The 21,873-nt window shown below is 41.8% G+C and overlaps 2 protein-coding genes across 3 annotated transcripts in view; one reads left to right on the plus strand and one right to left on the minus strand.

The window, feature by feature from the left end:
• LOC122652561 (pyruvate kinase 2, cytosolic-like) overlaps nucleotides 1-14,232 on the plus strand; it is a 90,071-nt gene extending 75,839 nt beyond the window's left edge. For both annotated transcript variants that reach the window (XM_043846344.1, XM_043846343.1), the window contains one exon: nucleotides 14,036-14,232. In XM_043846344.1, coding sequence (XP_043702279.1) covers nucleotides 14,036-14,188 — 153 coding nt within the window. In that variant the 3' untranslated portion in view covers nucleotides 14,189-14,232. The remainder of the gene's footprint in view (nucleotides 1-14,035) is intronic.
• Nucleotides 14,233-15,516: 1,284 nt separating this feature from the next.
• On the minus strand, nucleotides 15,517-16,633 carry LOC122650798. The gene is made up of 3 exons (XM_043844178.1): nucleotides 16,465-16,633; nucleotides 16,152-16,281; nucleotides 15,517-16,066 (listed from the first exon to the last, which is right to left on the minus strand). Exons 1-3 carry the CDS (start codon nucleotides 16,631-16,633, stop codon nucleotides 15,517-15,519), a joined length of 849 nt encoding a protein of 282 aa, XP_043700113.1.
• Between the last annotated feature and the right edge of the window lie 5,240 nt (nucleotides 16,634-21,873).

Genomic DNA, 21,873 nt, shown 5'->3' on the forward strand with positions numbered 1-21,873 from the left:
CCCTGAAATTCTGATTTCTTTCTAGTTCTTCACTTCTTCTATTCTGTCTCCCATTATCTAGTATCAGAGCCGAAGGATCCCATCTTCTTCCTTCCCTTGTGATCTCTCTTCCCCATTCTATTCTTCTTCCTTCCTTTTCTTCTTTATCCCCTCTTTCCTGTTACAGTTTTGCGGTACAGTGAAGAAAAACAAAAAAAACAAAAAAAAATAAAATTCAGTCCTGCTGTCATACAAGATCAGTCCCTGATTTATTAAAACTCGAGGATGAGTTTTTTTTAAGAGGGGGAAATTGATGCAGGACGACTTGAGATGGAGCTCCAATCGGTTATGGTTTTCAGCCCATATCCTGGGTTTAATTAAAACCATTGAACCAGCCTAATTTGGTTCAACTCCTGGCCCAGTCGGATCAGTCTTTTTTGGGAGAAATTTTAGCTATCAGCCAGCCTGTATTCTCCCCCCCCCCCACCCAATCAATCCAGCAAATATTGTGGGAGATTCTTCATATTTATTAGCCATTAATTTGCTGATTTATAGGGTATTTAACAGATTTCGTGGGAGCCTAGATGGACAGCTATCAATCAGCACTGGAGGAGATAATTAATAGCTGATTTATAGGGTATTTAATAGATTTTGTGGGAGCCTAGGAGGACAGTTATCAATCAGCACTGGAATAGATATAATGATCAAGATTGTGTGGGTCCCATGGCCAGCTCGCATGGAGGGAATAAAGGGAATAAAATAGGAGATCGATGGAGAGGAGGATGCTGCCTTGCGTGAGAGATTTTAGAGATAGGTTGTTAGTTTCCTATAATTTTGGATTATATCTAGTCCTTGCGTGGGGGCTTAGTAGTTTTAAGCTAGCTTCTTTTTTTATTATATTTATTTATGTAATGGGTAGTTTCTATTTTTAGGACTCTTTAATTTCTCTTTATATATGATGTACTTCCCCATCATTGAAATTATGGAAGAAAAGAATGAATTGAGTTTTTGAGTTGTGTGGGTGCACTCCTCCCCCCCCCCCCCCCCCTCTACTGCTTTTTTCTTCTCAAGGTTTCCCCTCTGCTCCCCTGCTGCTTCTTCTTCTTCTTCTCTTCCCCCCCCCCTGAAATTCTGATTTCTTTCTAGTTCTTCTCTTCTCCTATTCTGTCCCCCATTATCTGGTGCATAGAAAGACATTTGAAGACCACATTTGTCACTTGGAGGCTGTCTTTCAGGCAGGGTTTTAAGTATCGGTAGGTCTCATATCGGCCGATACATATCGGAATCAGTGGGTATTTTGATACGATACTTATTTTTAAGAAAAATTTGTATCGATCGATATGGGACATACAATCCCATACTCTCCAATACGGGTCCGATACGGTGTGATACAAGTAAGAAACACTTGATACACCTTCTTTAAACCTGCAAAACAGAAATCATGAGCGAAATACAAAACTGAGAGCAACCGAAGGTCTTGGAAACTTTTTTTTTTCTCTTCGAAATGAGTTGGAGGAAATAATTTAATTTCCACAACGGACGGGAAATACAGGACACACGTATTGAGCCTTACATGACAAAAAGGAGAAAGAAGATTGGTTAGAAGATCGGAGGTTGGGTCTCTCTCCTCATGGTTTCGGATATCTACCGCTTGACATCCCTTCCTTGAAGAAGTATGAAGAAGAAACAGATCGAGAGTTACACAGTAAGTTGGAATTCAAATATCATACCCGACTTAAATAACGAGCCTACACTACAGCATTTCAACAAGTTTTGTTGACTTACAGTGCCCAAATCATGAATTGAAACAAATTTGGACGAAAAAGTGATGAAGTTGTAGATCTCTTTTTTTTCTGGGTGCTCAAATCTTTTCTTTTCTTACTTTTTTTTTTTTTTTTTTTTTGTTGTTATCCATCACTAGATTATGTAAAAACGATTTACATTCTTGCATCAAGCTGATATGTATTTACATATTGCATAATAAGGTGTTTTGTGCTTCAAAACTATATTTTATATGTATCATAAGCACATCCATGCATTTCTTGACCATTTCCATGCATATCTTTGGCATATCTTGCATCTCTCCAATACGATATGTCTCTTAAAATCGCCTCTGATACGGTACTCGATACCGATATATAAATCCTTACTTTCAACAACTAAGGGAGAGGGAGTGATCACTCGTCTGGGAGTATAGTATTGGAGCCCTCTCAAACATCATCTTGGTGTTGGTGGGGCCATGCCCACATTATTATCCAGCCCACGGCCCAAGTTCCTAGAACTTGAACCGTCAGGCTCTAAAGAGGGCTTAAGAGGGTGGGTTTTGTAAAGCCAATTTTGGCTTTGTTTGTTTATTATTATTTTTTTTTTTCTTCTTTTGCCTTTGGTTTCTTGGCGGTGAGTTCTCAAGAGAAGAGCATACAACAGAAAGGAAAACTAGAGAAAGGAAAAAAAAGAGGAAGAAAGGAAAGAAAAGGAAGAAGAGAAGAAGGAGAAAGAAGAGCAGGGAGCTTAGGATTGGTTTTGAAGTCATGTGTTTCTACTGTAACTTTGAGATCTCTACAAAGCAAGGAGACTTTGAGAGATGTGGTGTTTGTGGTGAGAACTTGATTTGGCTTCTTGTGAGATAATCCCTTTTGTATTGTCTCCAATTGCTTATACATCTCAAGTTTAGGAAAAAACTTGAGAGAGTCATTATACTCCTATTTTTGTCATAGTGGATTGGTGCAATATTTGCCCCGACATTTTTTCCCTCTACACTGGAGGGTTTTTCCATGTAGAATTCTTGGTGTTGATTGTGTGATTGTTTTCTTGCAATTTTATTTCTGTTATGTGCTTGGTTATATTTGCTTGGTAATTTTACATTAGATTATTGGTTTCTCAATACACACTAGACAAGTAGATTTGACTAATCCCAACAGGTATCAAAGCTGCGGTTCTCAGGTTGTTTTATTCGTAGTGTTTGGTGTGTATTAAGATGGAAGAGTTATCTGGTACGATGATTAAACTCACTAGTCCTAATTATTCTATATGGAAACCCAAGATGGAGGACATTCTGTATTGCACTGATTTGTATGATCCAATTGAGGGAATCGAAGCCAAGCCAGAAAATAAAACTGAAAAAGAATGGGACATGATGAATAGGAAAACCATTTGTACTATCAGAAAGTGGGTTGATGATTGTGTGTTTCATCATGTTGCTAAAGAGACCAATGCCTAAGCACTTTGAAAAAAATTGGAGAGTCTCTATGAGGGGAAGACTACACAAAATAAAGTTTTCTTGCCTGACACTTGGGAGACTTTGGTTGTTTCATTGAATAACTCTGCTCCAGATGGTGTGTTATCACTGAGTGTGGTGAAAGACAATATATTCAATGAAGAAACCAGAAGAAAAGATATATGTTTGGATAGCTCACAGGCTCTTATCACAGAGAACAGGGGTTAGGAGTAAAAGCAAAGGACCAAGAGGTCGCAGTAAATCCAGAGGCAGGTCAAAATCCAAAGAAGGCAGAAAGTGTTATCATTGTGGTAAATGTCACTTGAAGAAAAACTGTTGGGAATTGAAGAAGGAACAGAAAAAGGAGAAAAATCAAAAGAATTCAGATGATAAAAAATACTGCAGCTACTGTGTCTGATTCTGAAGACCTGGTGGTGCTTTCTTTTGATGAAGAAGAATGTAACCATGTTGCAGACCATGGTGTTGAGTGGGTAGTTGACTCAACGACATCCTTTCATGCCAGTTCCACAAAGGAGTTCTTCACTTCTTATAAAGCAGGAGACTTTGGGAATGTGAAGATGGGAAATAGTAGTTACTCAAAATTTGTTGGAATTGGAGATGTGTGCCTTCAAACTAGCATTGGGTGCACATTAACTCTAAAGGATGTGCGACGTGTTCCAAACATTCACCTAAATTTGATCTCTGTCAATGCTTTGGACCGACTCGGATTTGAGAATGATTTTGGCAGTCGAAGATGAAAACTTGCCAAGGGATCACTGGTACTTGCTAGAGGAGAAGCATGTCATACACTATATAAGACATACATGAAGGTGTGTATGGATGGGCCGAATGCAATTGATGATGATTCTTCACCAAATTTGTGGCTCAAGCAACTGGCTCACATCAGTGAAAAGGGGTTGCACATTTTAGCAAAGAAGTCTCTCATTCCCTTTGCCAAAGGTATGTCACTAAATTCTTATTATCACTATTTATTTAGGAAACATCATAGAGTATCATTTAATAAGTCATCAGTTAGAAAATCTAATGTGTTAGATTTGGTTTACTCTGATGTTTGTGGTCCAATTAAGGTTGAGTCATTAGGTGGAAATAGATATTTTGATACTTTTATTGATGATGCTTCACGAAAAGTGTGGGTATATTTTTTTTGAACAAAAGACCAGGTATTTCAGCATTTTCAGAAATTTCATGCCATGGTGGAGAGAGAAACAAGAAAGCAATTGAAGTGTCTTCGTACTGATAACGGAGGTGAATACACATCTATTCAATTTGCAAGCTACCGTTCAGAGCATGGAATGCGACATGAGAAGACAGTTCCTGGTACCCCACAACATAATGGTGTGGCTAAGAGGATGAATTGCACCATTGTGGAAAGAGTCAGATGCATGCTAAAAATGGCTAAGTTGCCTAAGCCATTCTGGAGTGAAGCTGTTCGTAATGCCTGCTACCTAATCAATAGATCTCAATCAGTGCCTTTGGGTTTTGATGCTGCAGAAAAAGTGTGGACAGGTCAAGATTTGAAGGTATTTGGTTGCAAAGCTTTTGCACATGTGCCCAAAGAACAAAGGACAAAGCTTGATGATAAAGCAGTTCCATGTGTGTGTGTTAGCTATGGAGATGCAGAGTTTGGTTACAGATTATGGGATCCAGAAAAGAAGAAAATTATTAGACGCAGAGATGTAGTTTTTCATGAGAATGAGACTTTGGTAGATTTTGAGAAGACTGCAGATGGTGCTCCTAATCCCACACCAGTTTCTTCTCCATCAGATAATGTCACAGATGGGGAAGAGGTGCAAGAAGAACACAGTGATTATGATGAGTCAGAGACAGTTGGTGGTGAAGACATGCCAGATGCAAAAGGTGTTAAGCAGGGGGAGCAGCCCCTTCCTCCAGAGATTATAGAATCTCAGGTCAGAAGGTCTACAAGAGAGCACCAACCATCAACCAAATATCCCAGTTCTGATTATATTTTACTTACTGATGAAGGGGTGCCAGAAAGCTTTCAGGAAGCACAATCTCATAAAAATAAAGAGAACTAGATCAAGGCAATGCATGATGAGATGAGTTCTTTGAAAAAGAATGACACCTATGATTTGGTGGAGCTCCCAAAAAGAAGAAAAACATTGAAAAATAAATGGGTGTTCAAGCTCAAGAAAGATGGTGAAAAACTAGTGATGTACAAAGTTCGTTTGGTAGTAAAAGGTTTTGGTTAGAAGAAAGGAATTGATTTTGATGAGATCTTCTCTCCAGTTGTGAAGATGAGTTCTATTCGAGTTATTTTGGGTTTGGCAGCTAGCCTGGATCTTGAGTTGGAACAGTTAGATGTGAAAACTGTTTTTCTCCATGGTGATTTAGAGGAAGAAATATATATGGTTCAGCCAGATGGATTTGAAGTGAAAGGGAAAGAGCATATGGTTTGCAAGTTGAAGAAAAGCTTGTATGGATTGAAACAGGCGCCAAGGCAGTGGTACAAGAAATTTGATTCATTTATGGTGAACCACGGTTACACAAGGACAGTTGCAGATCATTGTGTTTATTTCAGAAGATTCTCTGATGGCAACTTCATTATACTATTGCTTTATTTTGATGATATGCTAATTGTAGGATAAGATTGCAAGATGATTGATAGGTTGAAAGATAAATTGCTCAACTCTTTTGACATAAAGAACTTAGGTCCTGCAAGACAAATTTTGGGAATGCAGATTGTTCGTGACTGGAAAGTAAAGAAATTTTGGTTGTCTCAAGAACAGTATGTTGAGAGGGTCCTTGAGAGATTCAACATGAAAAGTGCTAAACCAGTTAGCACACCTCTTGCAAGTCACTTCAAGCTGAGTAAGAAGACTTATCCCTCTACTGATGAAGAAAAAGAAGAGATGGCCACTGTTCCTTATTCATCTGCAGTTGGGAGCTTAATGTATGCAATGGTTTGCACACGTCCGGATATTGCCCATGCAGTTGGTGTGGTGAGCAGATTTTTGGCTAATCCTGGCAAAGAACATTGGGAAGCAGTGAAGTGGATTTTCAGATATTTGAGGGGTAGTTCTAAATTGTGTTTGAGTTTTGGGGATCCAAACAAATCTTGGAAAGCTTTACAGATGCAGATATGGCAGGTGACCTTGATGGCAGAAAATCCACTTCAGGGATCTTGTTTACTTTTGCAGGGGGAGCTGTGTCATTGCAGTCCAGATTGCAAAAATGTGTTGCTCTATCTACAACTGAAGCTGAGTATATTTTTTTTTTGGGTGAATAAGAATTTCAATACCAAAAGAAGAAGAGAAGAAATTACAAAAGGCCCTAAAGAGGAAGAGCCCAACCAGCCAGCCTAAGCATTAGCCGGAGCAACCAAGGAGACATTTGAGAGACCCCAGGACTGAACAATGGTCCTGTTCCTATGGGTGTCTTTACAAGTAGAGGGGGGAAGTAAAGATAGCTTTGCTTTAATTTCAAAGGAAATGGAATCCGAAATCTTTTGGAAAGGCCGAGAGATGGAAGTCCATTTTCTCAAATTACGCTCCATCCAAATATGGTTGAGAGTAGCACAGAAAGCCATCTTCCCGACCGTGTCACAAGTAGAGGAGCCAGCGAAAGTCATATCAATCCAAATCCATTCTCTAGCGAAGGGAAGAATACGCCTTCGGACAGGCTAGCATTTAAGGAGCACACCCTTCCAGATTGCAGCTACAGTAGGACAATCAAAGAAGAGATGGTTTAGGTCTTCATCATTGTTCTAGCAGAGGCAGCAAGCACGAGGAACTGAGATCTGGCGGCTGCGAAGAAAGGCTCGAGTAGGGAGACAATTGTTGAAAACTCTCCAGGCTGTAAAGCAATGCCTAGGAATGTGATGCTTGAATTAAAGGAGCATGTGCCGAGGACGAGGGCCTTTCAGCGAATAAAATTCCAAGCAGCCTTGGAAGAGAAGGAGCAAGAGCGTGGAGTTCCAATTGACACAATCACCTCTTGAGGCAACCCTTCTAGTGACCGGATGGAGGTCATTCCGGATAGGAGTGAGGATAGGACCGAGAGATGGGGAGCCCAGCCATTGTGGTCTAAAATATCAGCAACCAATGAAAGCCTATGTAAGCTGAGGAGTAGATGGATCGGGGTAACCCGATGAAGCAGAATTCCCATAGGGTGCCAGTTGTCAAGCCAGAGTTAGGTAAACTGACCATCACCAATGGTAGAGCGAATGACTTGAAGAGTCAAATGACGGCTGGCAATGATTTTCTTCCAAACCCAAGAAGCATCGGAACCCACAGAGGCAGTCCAAATGGAATCATGGCAAAGGCGGCCCGAGTAGATCCAATCAACCCAAATGCTCTTCTTTTTTTAGGCTATCTTCCAGAGGAGCTTGAAGATACCAGCTGAGTTCACTTCTTTGATACGCCGAATGCCTAGACCTCCTTCCTTCTTGGGAAGGCACACTGCAGCCCAACTCAAGGGATGAAGAAACTTGGAGGAGTCAGAGCCCTTCCAAAGGAATGAAGCCATAAGAGCTTCCATGGCTTTGATAGTAGATTGAGGGAGTCCATAGATACCCGACCAGTAGATATACGAGGCTTCCAGAACTGATCTAATGAGGGTTAGCCTGCCAGCATACTAAAGAAGCTTGCTTTTCCATAGCTGAAGTCTCTTACGGATCATGTCCAACAAAGGGGTGCAATGATGAGCAGAAAGTCTAGCAGTGATCAAAGGAATCCCCAGGTATTTGACAGGCATCTGACCTTCAGTGAAACAGAGATGGCTAGGAAAGTTGCTTTGTCAGCCTCAGTAACTCCAGTAAAGAAGATGAGGGACTTGGATGGGTTGATGCGCAAACCTGAGAGCTCTTTGAATTGCTGGAGACAAAGTAAAATAGTCTCTAAGGAGGCAAGCGAAGCCTTGGAGAATATCATCAAGTCGTCTGCAAAGGCCAGGTGGGTGAGCTTTAGCCCTTTACACTTGGGCATAGGAGAGATGAGCTGCTGGTCAGTGCAAAGCTAGATCTGCCTGGAGAGGATTTCCATGGCAATAGTAAACAAGTAGGGGGAAAGAGGGCATCCTTGCCGAATCCCCACATCAGCTCCAAAGTACCTTGCCGGACTGCCATTAACTAAGACTGAGAACTTTGGGGAAGAGATGCAAGAGCTAATCCAGTGAACAAAGGGTACAGGAAACCCCATCTGAGTCAACACTTGAGCAATGTAGTCCCATCTAAGAGAATCAAAAGCTTTGTGGATGTCGATCTTCAGGAGTAACGAAGGAGAGTGATTCTTCCTATCAAAGCCTTTGACAATATCATTACAAAGAAGAATGTTATCAGAGATGTTCCTGCCAAGGATGAAGGCTGTTTGATTATCACTCACCAAGAGGTCCACCACACTCTTGAGCCTTATAGCAAGAATTTTAGCTATGAATTTGTATAGAAGATTGCAGAGAGCAATGGGCCTGAAGTCATTCATAGCAATTGCACCTTCCTTTTTGGGGATAAGGCAGAGGAATGTGTGATTAATACCCTTGACTTGATTGGGATTAAGGAAGAAGCTCTCTATGGCAGCTATAAGGTCAGCTTTGATGATATCCCAAGCAGCTAAAAAGAATCCCATACTAAAACCATCCGGCCCAGGAGCTCCATTGACCTTGAGGGAATGAATAGCTTTCACAATTTCATCTTCTTTTGGAATAGTACTTAGGGAATCCAAGAGTTCAGAAGGAACAAACTTGTTGAGCAATTGGATAGGGACAGAAACATGCTCCTGTTGAGGCCTAGAGAAAATTCCTTTGAAGTGCTGAACTGCCATGTCCTTAATATCCTTAACTGTGTTAGCAACAGTGCCATCCTGCCGAGTGAGCTGAACAATAGAGTTAGAATTAACTCTAGCTTTCACCGACCTATGGAAATAAGCTGAGTTGGAATCCCCCAAATCCAGCCATTTGATTCTTGATTTTTGCTTGAGGAAACTTTCTTCTCTGGCTAGTAAGGTGGAAAGTTGAATAGAGACCTCTTTTTCTTCCAAAGCAAGGGAATCATTGAGCAAGTCAGACTGCAGCCTAGATTGAATGGAAGCAAGTCTGTCTTTGCGATCTTTAACTTGGATGGTGATGTTGCCAAAGATGTTTAGGTTCCAGTCCTTAAGAGCAGCCTTGACATTTTTGAGTTTCTTGGAGAAGGCAATGAGAGGGGTGGAGAAGGCAAGGACAGGCTTTTGCCAAGCTTCCAGCACAACCGAGAGGAAGGTTGGGTGAGAGGACCACATGTCAAAAAATTTGAAGGGCTTGGGGCCAAAAGAAGTGAAGGGTTGAATTGAGAGAGAAATGGGAGAGTGATCAAAGATGCCTGGGTTTTCAAAAGAGGCATGAGAGGAAGGGAAGGAGTTTAGCCACTCTTCATTAACAAGAACTCTGTCTAATTTGCAGGCAATGCGACTGTTTCCAGCCCTTTTGTTGCTCCAAGTAAGGGGAAACCCAGTCCATCTGAGGTCATTAACAGCTATATACTCAATGCAATCGTTAAAGTCATTCATAGCAACCTGGTCACAGTGGTCTCCCCCCTGTTTTTCAAGACTGAAACGAATAATGTTGAAATCTCCTCCAAGGCCCCAAGGCTGGGACCCAATTTGGCTAGCAAAGGTTCTAAGATCAGCCCAAAGAGAAGACCCGAGAGTTGGGCAGTTTTCAGCATAGACCACGAGAGAAGAAAAAGGAGAAGTGGCCTAAGGAATCGAGAGAATTTGGTATGCAGGAATTGAGAGGAGGAAGTCGAGAGGGAGATGGAGATTTTTTGGGGTCCCACAGGAGCCAGATTCGGCCATTGGGGTGATGGATGTAGTTGGAAATCAAAGACCAACCTGGAGCTATGAAGGCAAGGATTTTGGAAGAGTTGGGCTCCTTAATATGGGTTTCCAGGAGGCAGCAAAAGCACGAGCGAGAATCTCTAATACGCAAACGAACGGCAGCTTGCTTCGCGGGAGAGTTGAGACCGCGAGTATTCCAGACAGTGCCGTGAATCATTTGGACAAAGGCTGAAGGGGCATCGAAGGCTCTAGGAGCCTGGTCAACACTGCTAGAGATCTGGTTTCACTATGATGCCGCCGGCGATAAGAGCTGCCGGAGGGAGCAGAAGGAGTGGGAGGCGTAGGGAGGGGCTGACGAAGTAAAACAGGGGAAGAAAGAGAAGCGGGTATAGAAGATGAAGTTTTCATCAGAACTGGGTCGGGTCCAGGACCCAACAGAGAGTTGGAACCCGTCCGAGAGAAAGAAGGGGTTGGGATGGAGCAACCCGACCCAGAGGAGAGAAAGTGGGATGGGACAACTGGGCCAGGGGGAAAGGAACCCGGTTCAAAAGGTAAGGCAGACTGGGAAAAGCCCAAGTGGCCACATGGAGGAGGGGGGTCAACTGAAGAGGGGCCCACATGATTCAAGATAGCAAAAGAAGTCGTCTCAGGGTTCAATAAAGAAGGGGAAAGCTGAGAAGGGTCTTCTCCGTTATCAGGTAGAGACAACTCGCAAGAACCAGAGGTCAGGGGAGAAGCTGCACACCTCAGAGGAGCAGACGAAGACTTCGAAGCAAGAGCAGCACCATTTTCTAAGCCAAAGCCTAGAATAGAAGTCTCGGCAGCAGGATCTTCTGTCATGCGAGATCTGCTCCGGGGGAGAACCTCAAACTGTAGCTTCTCGGGACACGAGATAGGGTCAGAGTCTTCAGACGAAGCCAGGAGGCTAAAACGATTATGTCCGTCTGACCAGGGCTGCTGCAGCGACTGAGACTGTTCCTTGGTGCTTTCTGGCGGTTTCTTTTTCTTCCAACGATGGTTCAGTTGCCGGAATTTGGATCTTGAACGGCCTCGAGAGGCCGAACGAACATCCCTATTGTGAAGATTCAACGGCTCAGCTCTAGCAGTGGCCAAACTCGCAAGCCTCTCCAGGGGAATACCAACAGATAAAGCAGGTCCAACTCCCCCCGAAGGAAAAGAATTGAAGCGAAGATCAGAGGTTTCAGCAACCAAGGGCTGGCCAACAGGAGTGCAATGCTGGGAGCCGTGGCCGAAAGTTTTGCAAACCAGGCAATGAGGCGGCAGCCAATTGTAGTGTATTTCCTGGTCGAAGGAATAGTTCTCGCCTTCGTTGACAGTGATGAACGAAGGGAGAGAGTCCGCAGCGGAAACTTCAACACAAATTCTCGCAAAAGCTAAACGATCCTTCCTGCGAGTACGCACATTAGAGAACAAAGGTTTTCCCAAGGTAGAGTCGATCAGGCTGACACCATCAGTACACCAGAAGTGAAGAGGCAGTCCTGGCAAAGTGATCCACAGAGGGATGGAGGAAAGGTCCAAGCGCCTGAGTTGTATTTGGCAAGTCCACTGACGCAAGAAGATTGGCTTTTTACCCACCAGCCAAGGGCCACCTTCCAAGGCTCGAACTTTGTCAAGAGAGGAGGAGAATTTGAAGATAAAAAAACCCATTGTCAAGCATAAAGGTATCCAGAGTACCATGGGTACGCCATTGCTTAGAAAGGGAAAGCTTGACAATAGGAAAAGGAGGTCGAGGACCCAGAAAATTGCCCACAAGGCAATCTTCCCAAAGTTTTGCTTCATCCGAGAGCAGTTCAGAGGGCAGCAGACCACCTTCGAAGGGCCGTTGAAGCGAAGGAACAAAGTGCGGGGAAGTCCATCTCGAGCCGGGAGAGGAACTGCACCAAGGACGGAACTCCAAGAAAGAGGTGGGAAACAGGGGGATGCAGAGTAGAAGCAGGGGAAGGAGAGTGGGAAGCAGGGGCAAGACTGGAGGAGGCCATTAGATTGCCTGAATATCCTTCATCTCGGCATATTCTCTAAAGCTGAGTATATTGTTGCTACAAAAGCAAGTAAAGAGATGTTATGGATAAAGCGTTTTCTTGGTTAATTGGGTTTGAAGTATGTAGTATTTTGTGATAGTCAGATTGCTATGGACTTGAGCAAGAATGCTATGTATCATTCCCGCACAATGCATATTGATGTGAGATATCATTGGCTACGTGAAATTGTGGAGAAGCAGTTACTTCGTCTTAAGAAGATTCATACTGAGAAGAATCCTACAGATATGATGACCAAGGTTGTTCCCAGGGAGAAGCTTGAGCTTAGCACAGCTTTGGTCGGGATGGACTCCAAGTGAGGAGTCGCGTGGTGGATCTCCTTCCTCGTGGGCTGGAGGGGGAGATTGTTGGTGGGGCCCATGCCCACATTATTATCCAGCCCAAGGCCCAAGTTCCTAGAACTTGAACCGTCAGGCTCTAAAGAGGGCTTAAGGCGGTGGGTTTTGTAAAACCAATTTTGGCTTTGTTTGTTTATTATTTGTTTTTTCTTCTTTTGGCTTTGGTTTCTTGGCGGTGAGTTCTCAAGAGAAGAGCGTACAACAGAAAGGAAAACCAGAGAAAGGAAAAAAGAGAGAAAGAAAGAAAAGAAAAGGAAGAAGAGTAGGGAGCTTGGGATCGGTTTACTATAACTTTGAGATCTCTACAAAGCAAGGAGACTTTGAGAGATGTGGTGTTTGTGGTGAGAACTTGATTTGGCTTCTTGTGAGGTAATCCCTTTTGTATCGTCTCTAATTGCTTGTACATCTCAAGTTTGGGCAAAAACTTGAGAGAATCATTATACTCCTATTTTTTTCATAGTGAATTGGTGCAATATTTGTCCCGTGGTTTTTTCCCTCTACACTGGTGGGTTTTTCCACGTAAAATTCTTGGTGTTGATTATGTGATTGCTTTCTTGCAATTTTATTTCTGTTATGTGCTTGGTAATTTTACATTGGATTATTGGTTTCTCAATACATACTAGACAAGTGGGTTTGATTAATCCCAACACTTGGTTTGGTGTTCCTGTAAGCTGCTCTGGGTGATCCCTTATGAGCATTCTGGTCATTGTATTTTTGTCCTTATTATGGTAGAGCTACAAATATGAGATGCCGATAATAACTTCAAGACTGAAACAGAATGGAAGCTGCATCTCAAAAGTTCCAGAAACTCAATTCATTATTTTGAGATACATGTTCCATAAATAAGAGCTGTATCATCAAAATCCTTAAAGATCCTATCCAAGTTCTAATGCAGAATAACCTGTGGGAAAATTGGAAGCAGCTGCATTTTCTAGAAACCTCTTAAGGATTCTTGTTCCAAGTCAGATGGCTTGTGAATTCCCTTCTAATTGAGCTGTCATTTTTAGTCTGCAGGAGGGACCTTGAAAAAGGAAACTCATTTAGAGATATCCTAGCCCCCTAATGACCACCATGAATTGGCAGCGGATGCTGGATGAGCTCCAAAATCTCACTGGGAAAAAAATAGCTGTGTTGGTTTGTGTTCAAACTGCAGTGAAGATGGGGATTGATGGTTGATCATATTGACTAAGATATTGATGTGGCTTCTTTGGGATGCCAAGCACCTGCACTGTCCTGATCCCCGGGGCTTCTGGTCATCAAAGGGAAGTAGTTGTAGAATCATATTCATATGAAAATACTTGAATTAAATTAAAAATATTTTGCATGTACTTCAACTGCTGAATAGAATTTTACAGTCCTTGATGGGAATAGGTTGAGCTCTGATTACCTTTTTCCTAGTCAATGCATATTAAATAATATCAATTGCATTCCACTAATTCAGTTTGATAACAGATGAGACATAGAGAAAATAAAGATGTGGCCATGTGGGCACATCTTTCTTAATTCATCTCCAAAAAAATGTTTGTTTTTAACTATTCAGAGCATAAAGGTTCCAATAAACAACAGTATGTATTTTTTTTCATGTTTCATATTCTTCAGCCTACTGAAACACTGTTTATTGCTTGTAGCTTCACTGTTCCTTTCTTTATCTTTCAGGCAACATCAGGCCGGGCAACTGAAGAGTCTGGACTGAAACTTGCCTTGAATCATGGTAAATCTGTTGGCTTGGTCAAGCCTAATGACCAGATAGTGGTCTTCCAGAAAATTGGGGACTCATCAGTTGTCAAGATTGTTGAGCTTGGAGACTAGCTATTGCAAAATTTCAAGAATTTATTTTCATCTTTATTTTACTTCCATTATTGGAAACATGGGTGGTAACATCTCCATCTTCCCTGGTCTAGTTCTAGTTTGCCTCACAGTAAATCTCAAATAATCATGCCCCATTTTTCTTAGTTCACTGGGGAATTTATTTAATTATACTTCCTGTAGTTATTTATTTTGGATTTCATATGTGACCTAGCAAGGGATTGTTAACTGTATCTTCTAAAAATGTTCTTCTGAGGACCCGAGGCAAGTATAAATTCACTGTGTGAAAAGGTACCGTGCTAGGCTTGCTGTGTGCTTACTGGCACTGCCTAAAACTATGTAGGTATTTTGCTTCGTGTGATTTTTTTTTGCTCAAAAGAGATGATACAGATAATCTACAGAAACATTTGAATCTGTGTTTTCCTTGTGATGCTGAGTAAAACAAGGAAAAATATATGGGTTAAAAGAAGAATTTTGATGGTGGGAAGAAATTCTTTGATTGTTTCATGTAAATGAATCAGCAGGTCAACTGATCCACAATTATGCCAAGGTTCTGTTTAGTTTTACTTTTTCATGTATAAATAATGGGAGAGCGTTTGATATACAGATAGTGTGCAGTTTCGTGCCTTGGAAGAGGGCCATTGTGGGAAAACATTAAAAATAGTGGGCATATGAGACATATTACAGGGGGTGTGCCATAGTAATCCGAGTCTTATGAGGGGTGCCAGCATGCAAAACCAGGTGTGCCTGATCATGATTTTGGACATTTTAGAGCGATTGGTTTTTGGGGTTTGGGGATAGGATTACTAGGTTTTCAGATTTGGTGTCGATTCTAGGGTTTTGGGACCGATTTTGGCTGATTCCGATCCAATTAAGATTACTTACTGATTCAACCCCGATTAGTATAAAATCCTATGCGGATCCCGAGAGGGATGAGTTTAGAGATGGTCCTAATCTTGTACATTTTTTGTGCAAAGTGGTCAGTCTCAAGACTCAAACCTCATATGATGGAATATTTTACAAGTGTTTTTTTTTTTTGGTTGAATCTTTTATAAGTTAATGTCGATTGAACCACACCCATTTTTGTTTTTAATCATTAGTCAAAGTTAAAAGTGTTTGGTATTTGTAATTGATTTCTATTTTTTTTTTTTTGGTAACAAGAATATCAATTAAAGGCGTAGGAAAAGCGCAAGGAGTCAGTTTTACAAAGATCGGACACCCAAGAGGTGGTAACTGGCCAGTCAGTCCTGCCTGCTAAGGAGACTGCCTTCTGGGCCAGGGAGTCAGACATGCTGTTAATCTCCCTGGGAATATAAGAGAAATTACAAGTTCTAATGTGTGATTAGAAATTTGATATTCGAAATAATAGGTTGGATATCAGGAGGAGTTTCTTTGGTGGTGATGAGTTTAATAGCTTCCAGACTATCGGATTCCACCATAAGACACTCCAAGCACTCAGCAATACACTGCAGCAGACCGCTACGAATGGCAAGACACTCTCCTTGGAGAACTGAGGAGAAGTGTGCAAGTTCTGAGGTAGTAGTAAGTGGCAATCCTATGTAACTCCTCAACACATAACCGAGACCTCTTTTGCCATCTTTGAACGCCGCATCAGTATTCAGAAGGGTCGTACCCATTGTGGGAGGAGCCCAAGACACTATGCGATTAGAACTGAGACTATTAGCTGGCCCACCTGAAGGAGTTTTAGACTTTCTTTGAGCCTGCTCGAAAGCACCAAACTGAACTTCAGCTTTTCTGTTAACCTCCATTGGAGAAGACACAGTGCCATTAAAAATTAACTCATTGCGGGCTATCCAAAGTTGCCAATTTGTATATGGAAGCTGCAAGACCTTCAAGCTCCTTTTTATGCTCCTTCCCCAACTGTGGCCAAGTACTCCAACTATGAATAAGAGAGTGCAATTCCGGATTGATGGAAGAAGGGGAGAAACAGAGTCGTGACCCAAACCATGTGGCTCGAGCAAAGTCACAATCCAATAGGATGTGGTCCACAGTTTCTCTATCTTTGCCACACCTAGCACATATAGGATCCACTTGAACATTGCGCTTAACGAGATTGACTCCTGTCGCAAGACCCCCTGCACAAGACCTCCATAGAAAAGACCTGATCTTCGGAGAAGTAAAACAAGACCATATCTTCTTCCAAACTAAGGAGGAGATCGGCAAAGGGGAGGAGGCTGTAGAATCGGTGGATGCTTGTAGCGCGTGATATTCCTCCAAATTAGTCAACAGATGATATGCGGATTTGGCTGAGTAGATACCATTGCGAGTGCCTCCCCACCTCAGCTGATCACTCATGGGAAATAGGCTCAAAGGAATGGCAAGGACAGCAGTAGCATCTTCAGCATGGAAAATCTGTCTAAGTAGTTCAGATTTCCATGTTCGATTAGCCTCATCAATCAGGTCATGCACCAAGCAAACATGTTGCATCCTCCTTATGGGATGTCGAAGTTTAAAATCAGGGGAGGAGGGGATCCAATTATCCTCTTGACTATTGATGGAGGAACCGTCACCCACTATCCATATTAAGCCAGCTTTTAACACTTTGTGACCTCGATAATCCCTCTCCAAGCCCAAGAAGGGTTGGAGCCTGTGGTAGCCTCAAGGAAGGAAACATGAGGGAAGTAGAGTTGCTTCATAGTGATAGCCCAGGTAGAATTCGGATCTGTCCAAAGTCTCCACGTTAATTTCCCCAATAGAGCTTTATTTACACATACGCTGCCATGAAATTCAACAGATATGGTTCTCCCCCACCTTATCCCCCCAATAGAAGTGAGTTGCTGCTTTCCTTATCGTATCATGATGAGACTCTGGAAGCTTGAAATGCGAAGCTGCAAATGTATTCATGGTGAGAGCCACAGATTTAATCATTACTTCTCCGAAGATCAGGATTACAATGTCCTTTACGATGAATTCATATTGCCATTTGATACTATAATAGGTGGGTTAACAAAGAAATATATCCGTGTTCTCATGAGCTCCTCTGATAGCCTAATTGATATGGATTCCCAAGAATCATTTCTTGGTCGGAAACTTTTGGGTTAGAACACACTTCTTGACATGGTTATGTGAGAATTAAATAAGCACCAAGGCAACAAGTGAATAAAATATATATGGAATCCAAGTGAGGCAAAATAATTAAACACCATAAGAGCAACACACAACACAAGAGATTTACGTGGAAAACCCTCCAATGAAGAGGGAAAAACCATGGGGCAACATCAAAACCAACTTCCACTATCAAATATGGAGAAAATATAACAAGGTCTTTCAAGCTTTTTGCCCAAAGCTTGAGAAATACAATCAATGGAGAAATTACAAGTTTTCTCTTTCAAGTCTCAACAAAAAACTTTCAATCGCACTACCAAAACCCCAAAGACTATGGAGAATCACCAATCTTGTAGAGACAACTAGCTCTTGCAATGGTTGATGATGTAACAATGATTGAAGTAAATCTTCAAGAAACCCTTGTTCTTGAGCAATCTTGTTGAGATTAAAGAGACTTTAACCTTGCTTCTTCTTCTTCCTTAAGTTCCTCTTCACCCTTGAGAAAAAAACCCTAAAGAAAATGCTCATCAAGAGGAAACCTTTTCTTTTTCCCCAAAATTGAGTTTTTCTTCCAAAACCCACAAACTACTTGTTTCACCTTCTCTTTTTCTCTCATTTTTTCTTTTAATAAAACTAAATGGTCAAATGGTCACTTAAACACCCACTCAAATGGGCCTGGACAGCAATAATCTTCCCCTCCACACCCCTGAGGAGGGAAATCACCAACTTTGACTTCTCAGATTGAGTCCACACAACTAGCTCTCTACACAATTCTTCCTGTATAGACAGCTTTTGTCATCATGTCAGAAGGATTTTTATCTATGTGAATTTTCTCAAACTACATCAAATTTCTCTCTAACACATTACGTATCCAATGATATTTGAAATCAATGTGCTTGGTGCAGGAATGATATGTAGCATTCTTGGTCAAGTCTAAAGCATTCTAACTATCACAATAAACTACATACCTCTCTTGTTTCAGCTCCAATTCTTGAAGAAATCTTTGCATTCACAACATTTCTTTTCCGACTTCAATAGCAGCAATATACTCCGCCTCAGTAGTAGAAAATGCAACACATTTTTGTAATTTTGACTACCATGATACAGCTCCCCCTGCAAAAGTGAATAAATATCCCGAAGTAGACATTCTACTATCAAGATCACCTGCCATATCAGCATTTGCATATCCTTCTAAAACTAGTTTTGAACCCCCAAAACATAAACACAACTTGGAAGTACATTTTAAATACTTGATAATCCATAACTACACTCCAATGTTCTCTACTTGTATTAGATAGAAATCTGCTCACAACACCAACTGCATGTGCTATATCTCGTCATGTACAAACCATTTCATACAGCAGACTTCCCACAGCTGATGAATAAGGGATGATTGCCATATGTTTCTTTTCTTCTTAGTAGTAAAGCATTGCTTCCATATTAACTTTTTTTGGTAAAGGGCTTCCTTCTTAACTTAAAGTGACTTGCAAGTGATATTCTAAGTGACTTGGCATCTTTCATGATGAACCTTTCAAGCACCAATTCAACATACTTCTCCTATGACAACCATAGTCGTTTGTTTTTCCTGTCACGAAAAAGTCTCATACCTAGAATTTGTTGTACAGGCCCCAAGTCCTTCATGTTGAAAGACTTGAATAACTCTTCCTTGAGCTTGCCAATTTATTTCAATGTCCCAACCAACAAGAAGCATGTCATCAATATATAGCAAAATGATAACAAAGTTACCATCAGAAAAATTTCTAATATAAACAAAATTATCTAAAATTGTCCTTTTATATCCATGACCCACCATAAATGAGTCAAATTTCTTATACCATTACCTCAAGGCCTGTTTTAGCACATAAAGGCTCTTTTTCCAATTTGAAAACCAAGTGTTACTTTCTTTTCACTTCAAATTCCTCTAGCTTTACCATGTAGATCTATTCCTTCAAGTCACCATGAAAGAAAGTAGTATTAACATTTAATTGCTCAATCTCTAGATCCAAACAAGCTGATAGACCCAAAACTACTCAAATGGGGGACATTTTCTCAACTGGAGAAAATATTTCATCAAAATCAACTCCCTTCCTTTGGCCAAAACCTTTTACCACCAATCGAGATTTGTACTTCACTTGTTTTTCACTACAATCCTTCTTTAGCTTGAACACCCATTTGTTCTTCAAAGCCTTTCTGCTCTTAGGAAGCTCAATCAACCCAAAGTATCAGCTTGGGACAAACCTGTCCAAGCTTTCTCCTCCCCCCTTCTAGCCTTATCTCAGCTCCTCAATCAAGAAGAAAGCTTCCTGAAACAAAAGTCCATGATCAAATGGCTTGAACTTGGGGATTCCAATTCAGCATACTTCCACCGATCCTTGAAATCAAGAACCAACCACAACTCCATACTTCAGCTTGTTGCTCCTGATGGCACTCCAGTTACTAATGTGAATGGCATCAAAGATATGGCTGTGAACTACTTCAAGAATCTCTTCTCGGGCCTTTTGGATGAGGCTGATCAAATACCAGAAAATGTGATCAACAAGTTCATCATTCCAAATGAGGAGAAAATTATTGCTGCAATTTACTCTACCAAGCTAAATCGAGCACCTGGACCAGATGGCTTCAGCATGGGGTTCTTCTTAGCAGCTTGGGATATCATCAAGGAGGACCTTATCAAAGCAATCACTAGTTTTTTCTTCAACCCCAGCCAAGTCACTGAGGTGAACCATACTTTTCTCTACCTCATCCCAAAGAAGGAAGGAGCCTCTGTGATGACTGACTTCAGGCCCATTACCCTTTGCAACCTGATCTACAAGTTCATAGCCAAGATCCTTGCTTCCAGGCTCAAGACTATGGTGGATCTTCTAGTCAGTGAGAATCAATCTGCCTTTATATCGGGTAGAAGTATTTGTGACAATATTCTCCTATACAATGAGATTGTCAGAGGATTCGATAGGAAAAACCATTCCCCGGCTGCTCTTATGAAGATTGACATACACAAAGCCTTTGACTCTCTGAGATGGGACCTTATAGCAAAAGTCTTGAACAAAATGAGGTTTCCAGCAGTCTTCATTCATTGGATCCATTGCTGCATCTCCACTCCTAGGTTCTCTGTTCTTGTTAATGGCAGCCCAGTAGGCTATTTTGGCTCCACTGTAGGGGTGCGATAAGGCTGTCCCCTTTCTCCCTACCTCTTCACCTTAGCTCTGGAATTCCTATCCAGGGAAATTCAGTTATGTACAGATCAGAATCTCATCTCTCCCATTCCCAAATGCAAAGCCCTCAAGCTTTCCCATCTGGCGTTTATTGATGATCTCATGATCTTCTCCAAGGCCTCCATCACCTCTTTTGAGTCCATCATGAATTGTTTACAACACTTTCAAGCTTTAACGGGACTTCACATCAACCCCCTCAAGTCCCTTATCTTCCTAGCTGGGGTCCCTGATGATGTCAAGGCTGCTTTGAAGGGTATATGTGGCTTCAGTATTGGTCAGTTTTTAGTGAAATACCTGGGTCTTCCTTTGATCCCAGCAAGATTATCTGCTCATCACTGCACTCCTATGCTGGATCTTATTAGGAAACGACTTCAACTTTGGAAGGGCAAGCTTCTATCCTATACAGGTCGCTTGGTGCTTGTCAAATCTGTTCTCCAAGCCTCCTACATCTACTAGTCTGGTATCTACGGGCTGCCCCAGTCCACCATTTAGAATTTGGAGTCCCTCATGTCTTCTTTCCTTTGGAAAGGCACTGATGCTACTAGATTCCTTTGGCCTATCAGTTGGAACCTAGTTTGCCATCCATTAGAGGAAGGAGGATTGGGAATTAGAAGGATAAAAGATGTGAATTCTGCCGGCATTATCAAACTACTTTGGAAGATTGTCTCTAAGGCCAAAAGCATTTGGGTGGATTGGATATATTCAGGCCTTCTCCGTTCAGACTCTCTTTGGACTGTCCACATAGCTGCGGATGCTTCTTGGACCTAGCACAAGATTCTTGAGAATAGACCATTGGTTCTTGGATCTATACATTCTCACATTGGTAATGGGAACTCCACCCTTCTCTGGTTGGATCACTGACACCCTATGAGTATTCTACTTCACCAGGTCACCCCTAGAATGATCTATGATTCAAGACAGCCTAGAACTGCCTTGGTGGTTGATATTCTAAATGATGATATATGGTTGGGATCCCCCTGACTCCACTACCCCTGCCCTTACTTCTATCTGGGCTCTACTTCCTTCTGTTTCTAGAAGACCTTTCAATAGGGATGACAGTGTCTCTTGGCTGCCTAGCACTTTGGAAAAGTTCAGTACTAAATCAGCTTGGAACCTTGTTAGAACTAGCTTCCCGCTTGTTCCTTGGAGGAAACTTGTCTGGTACAAGCACCACATTCCTCGACACAGCTTCACGGTCTGGAGAGTCTTCTCCAACTGCCTCCCAACGCAAGCTTTCCTCAGACACCGGCACATCATGGTTTCTCCCAACTGTGGCCTTTGTTGGAATGGGATTGAAGATGTAAATCACCTTTTCTTTGGCTACCCCTTCACCCACTCTATCTGGAAGGGTATCCTTTCCAAATGCTGGCCTAGAAATAGAAGGATCCTACCTTTTGACCGAGAATGGAT

This window comes from Telopea speciosissima, chromosome 2 (genome assembly GCF_018873765.1).
Source record: "Telopea speciosissima isolate NSW1024214 ecotype Mountain lineage chromosome 2, Tspe_v1, whole genome shotgun sequence".
Taxonomy (NCBI): domain Eukaryota; kingdom Viridiplantae; phylum Streptophyta; class Magnoliopsida; order Proteales; family Proteaceae; genus Telopea; species Telopea speciosissima.

Coding starts and splice junctions, on each gene's coding strand:
- LOC122650798 (XM_043844178.1), bottom strand. CDS start 16,633: ATGCAACATGTTTGCTTGGTGCATGACCTGATTGATGAGGCTAATCGA. Junction 16,282..16,464: donor GTGGGGAGGCACTCGCAATG/GTATCTACTCAG, acceptor GGTCTTGTGCAG/GGGGTCTTGCGACAGGAGTC. Junction 16,067..16,151: donor GACTTTGCTCGAGCCACATG/GTTTGGGTCACG, acceptor ACTTGGCCACAG/TTGGGGAAGGAGCATAAAAA.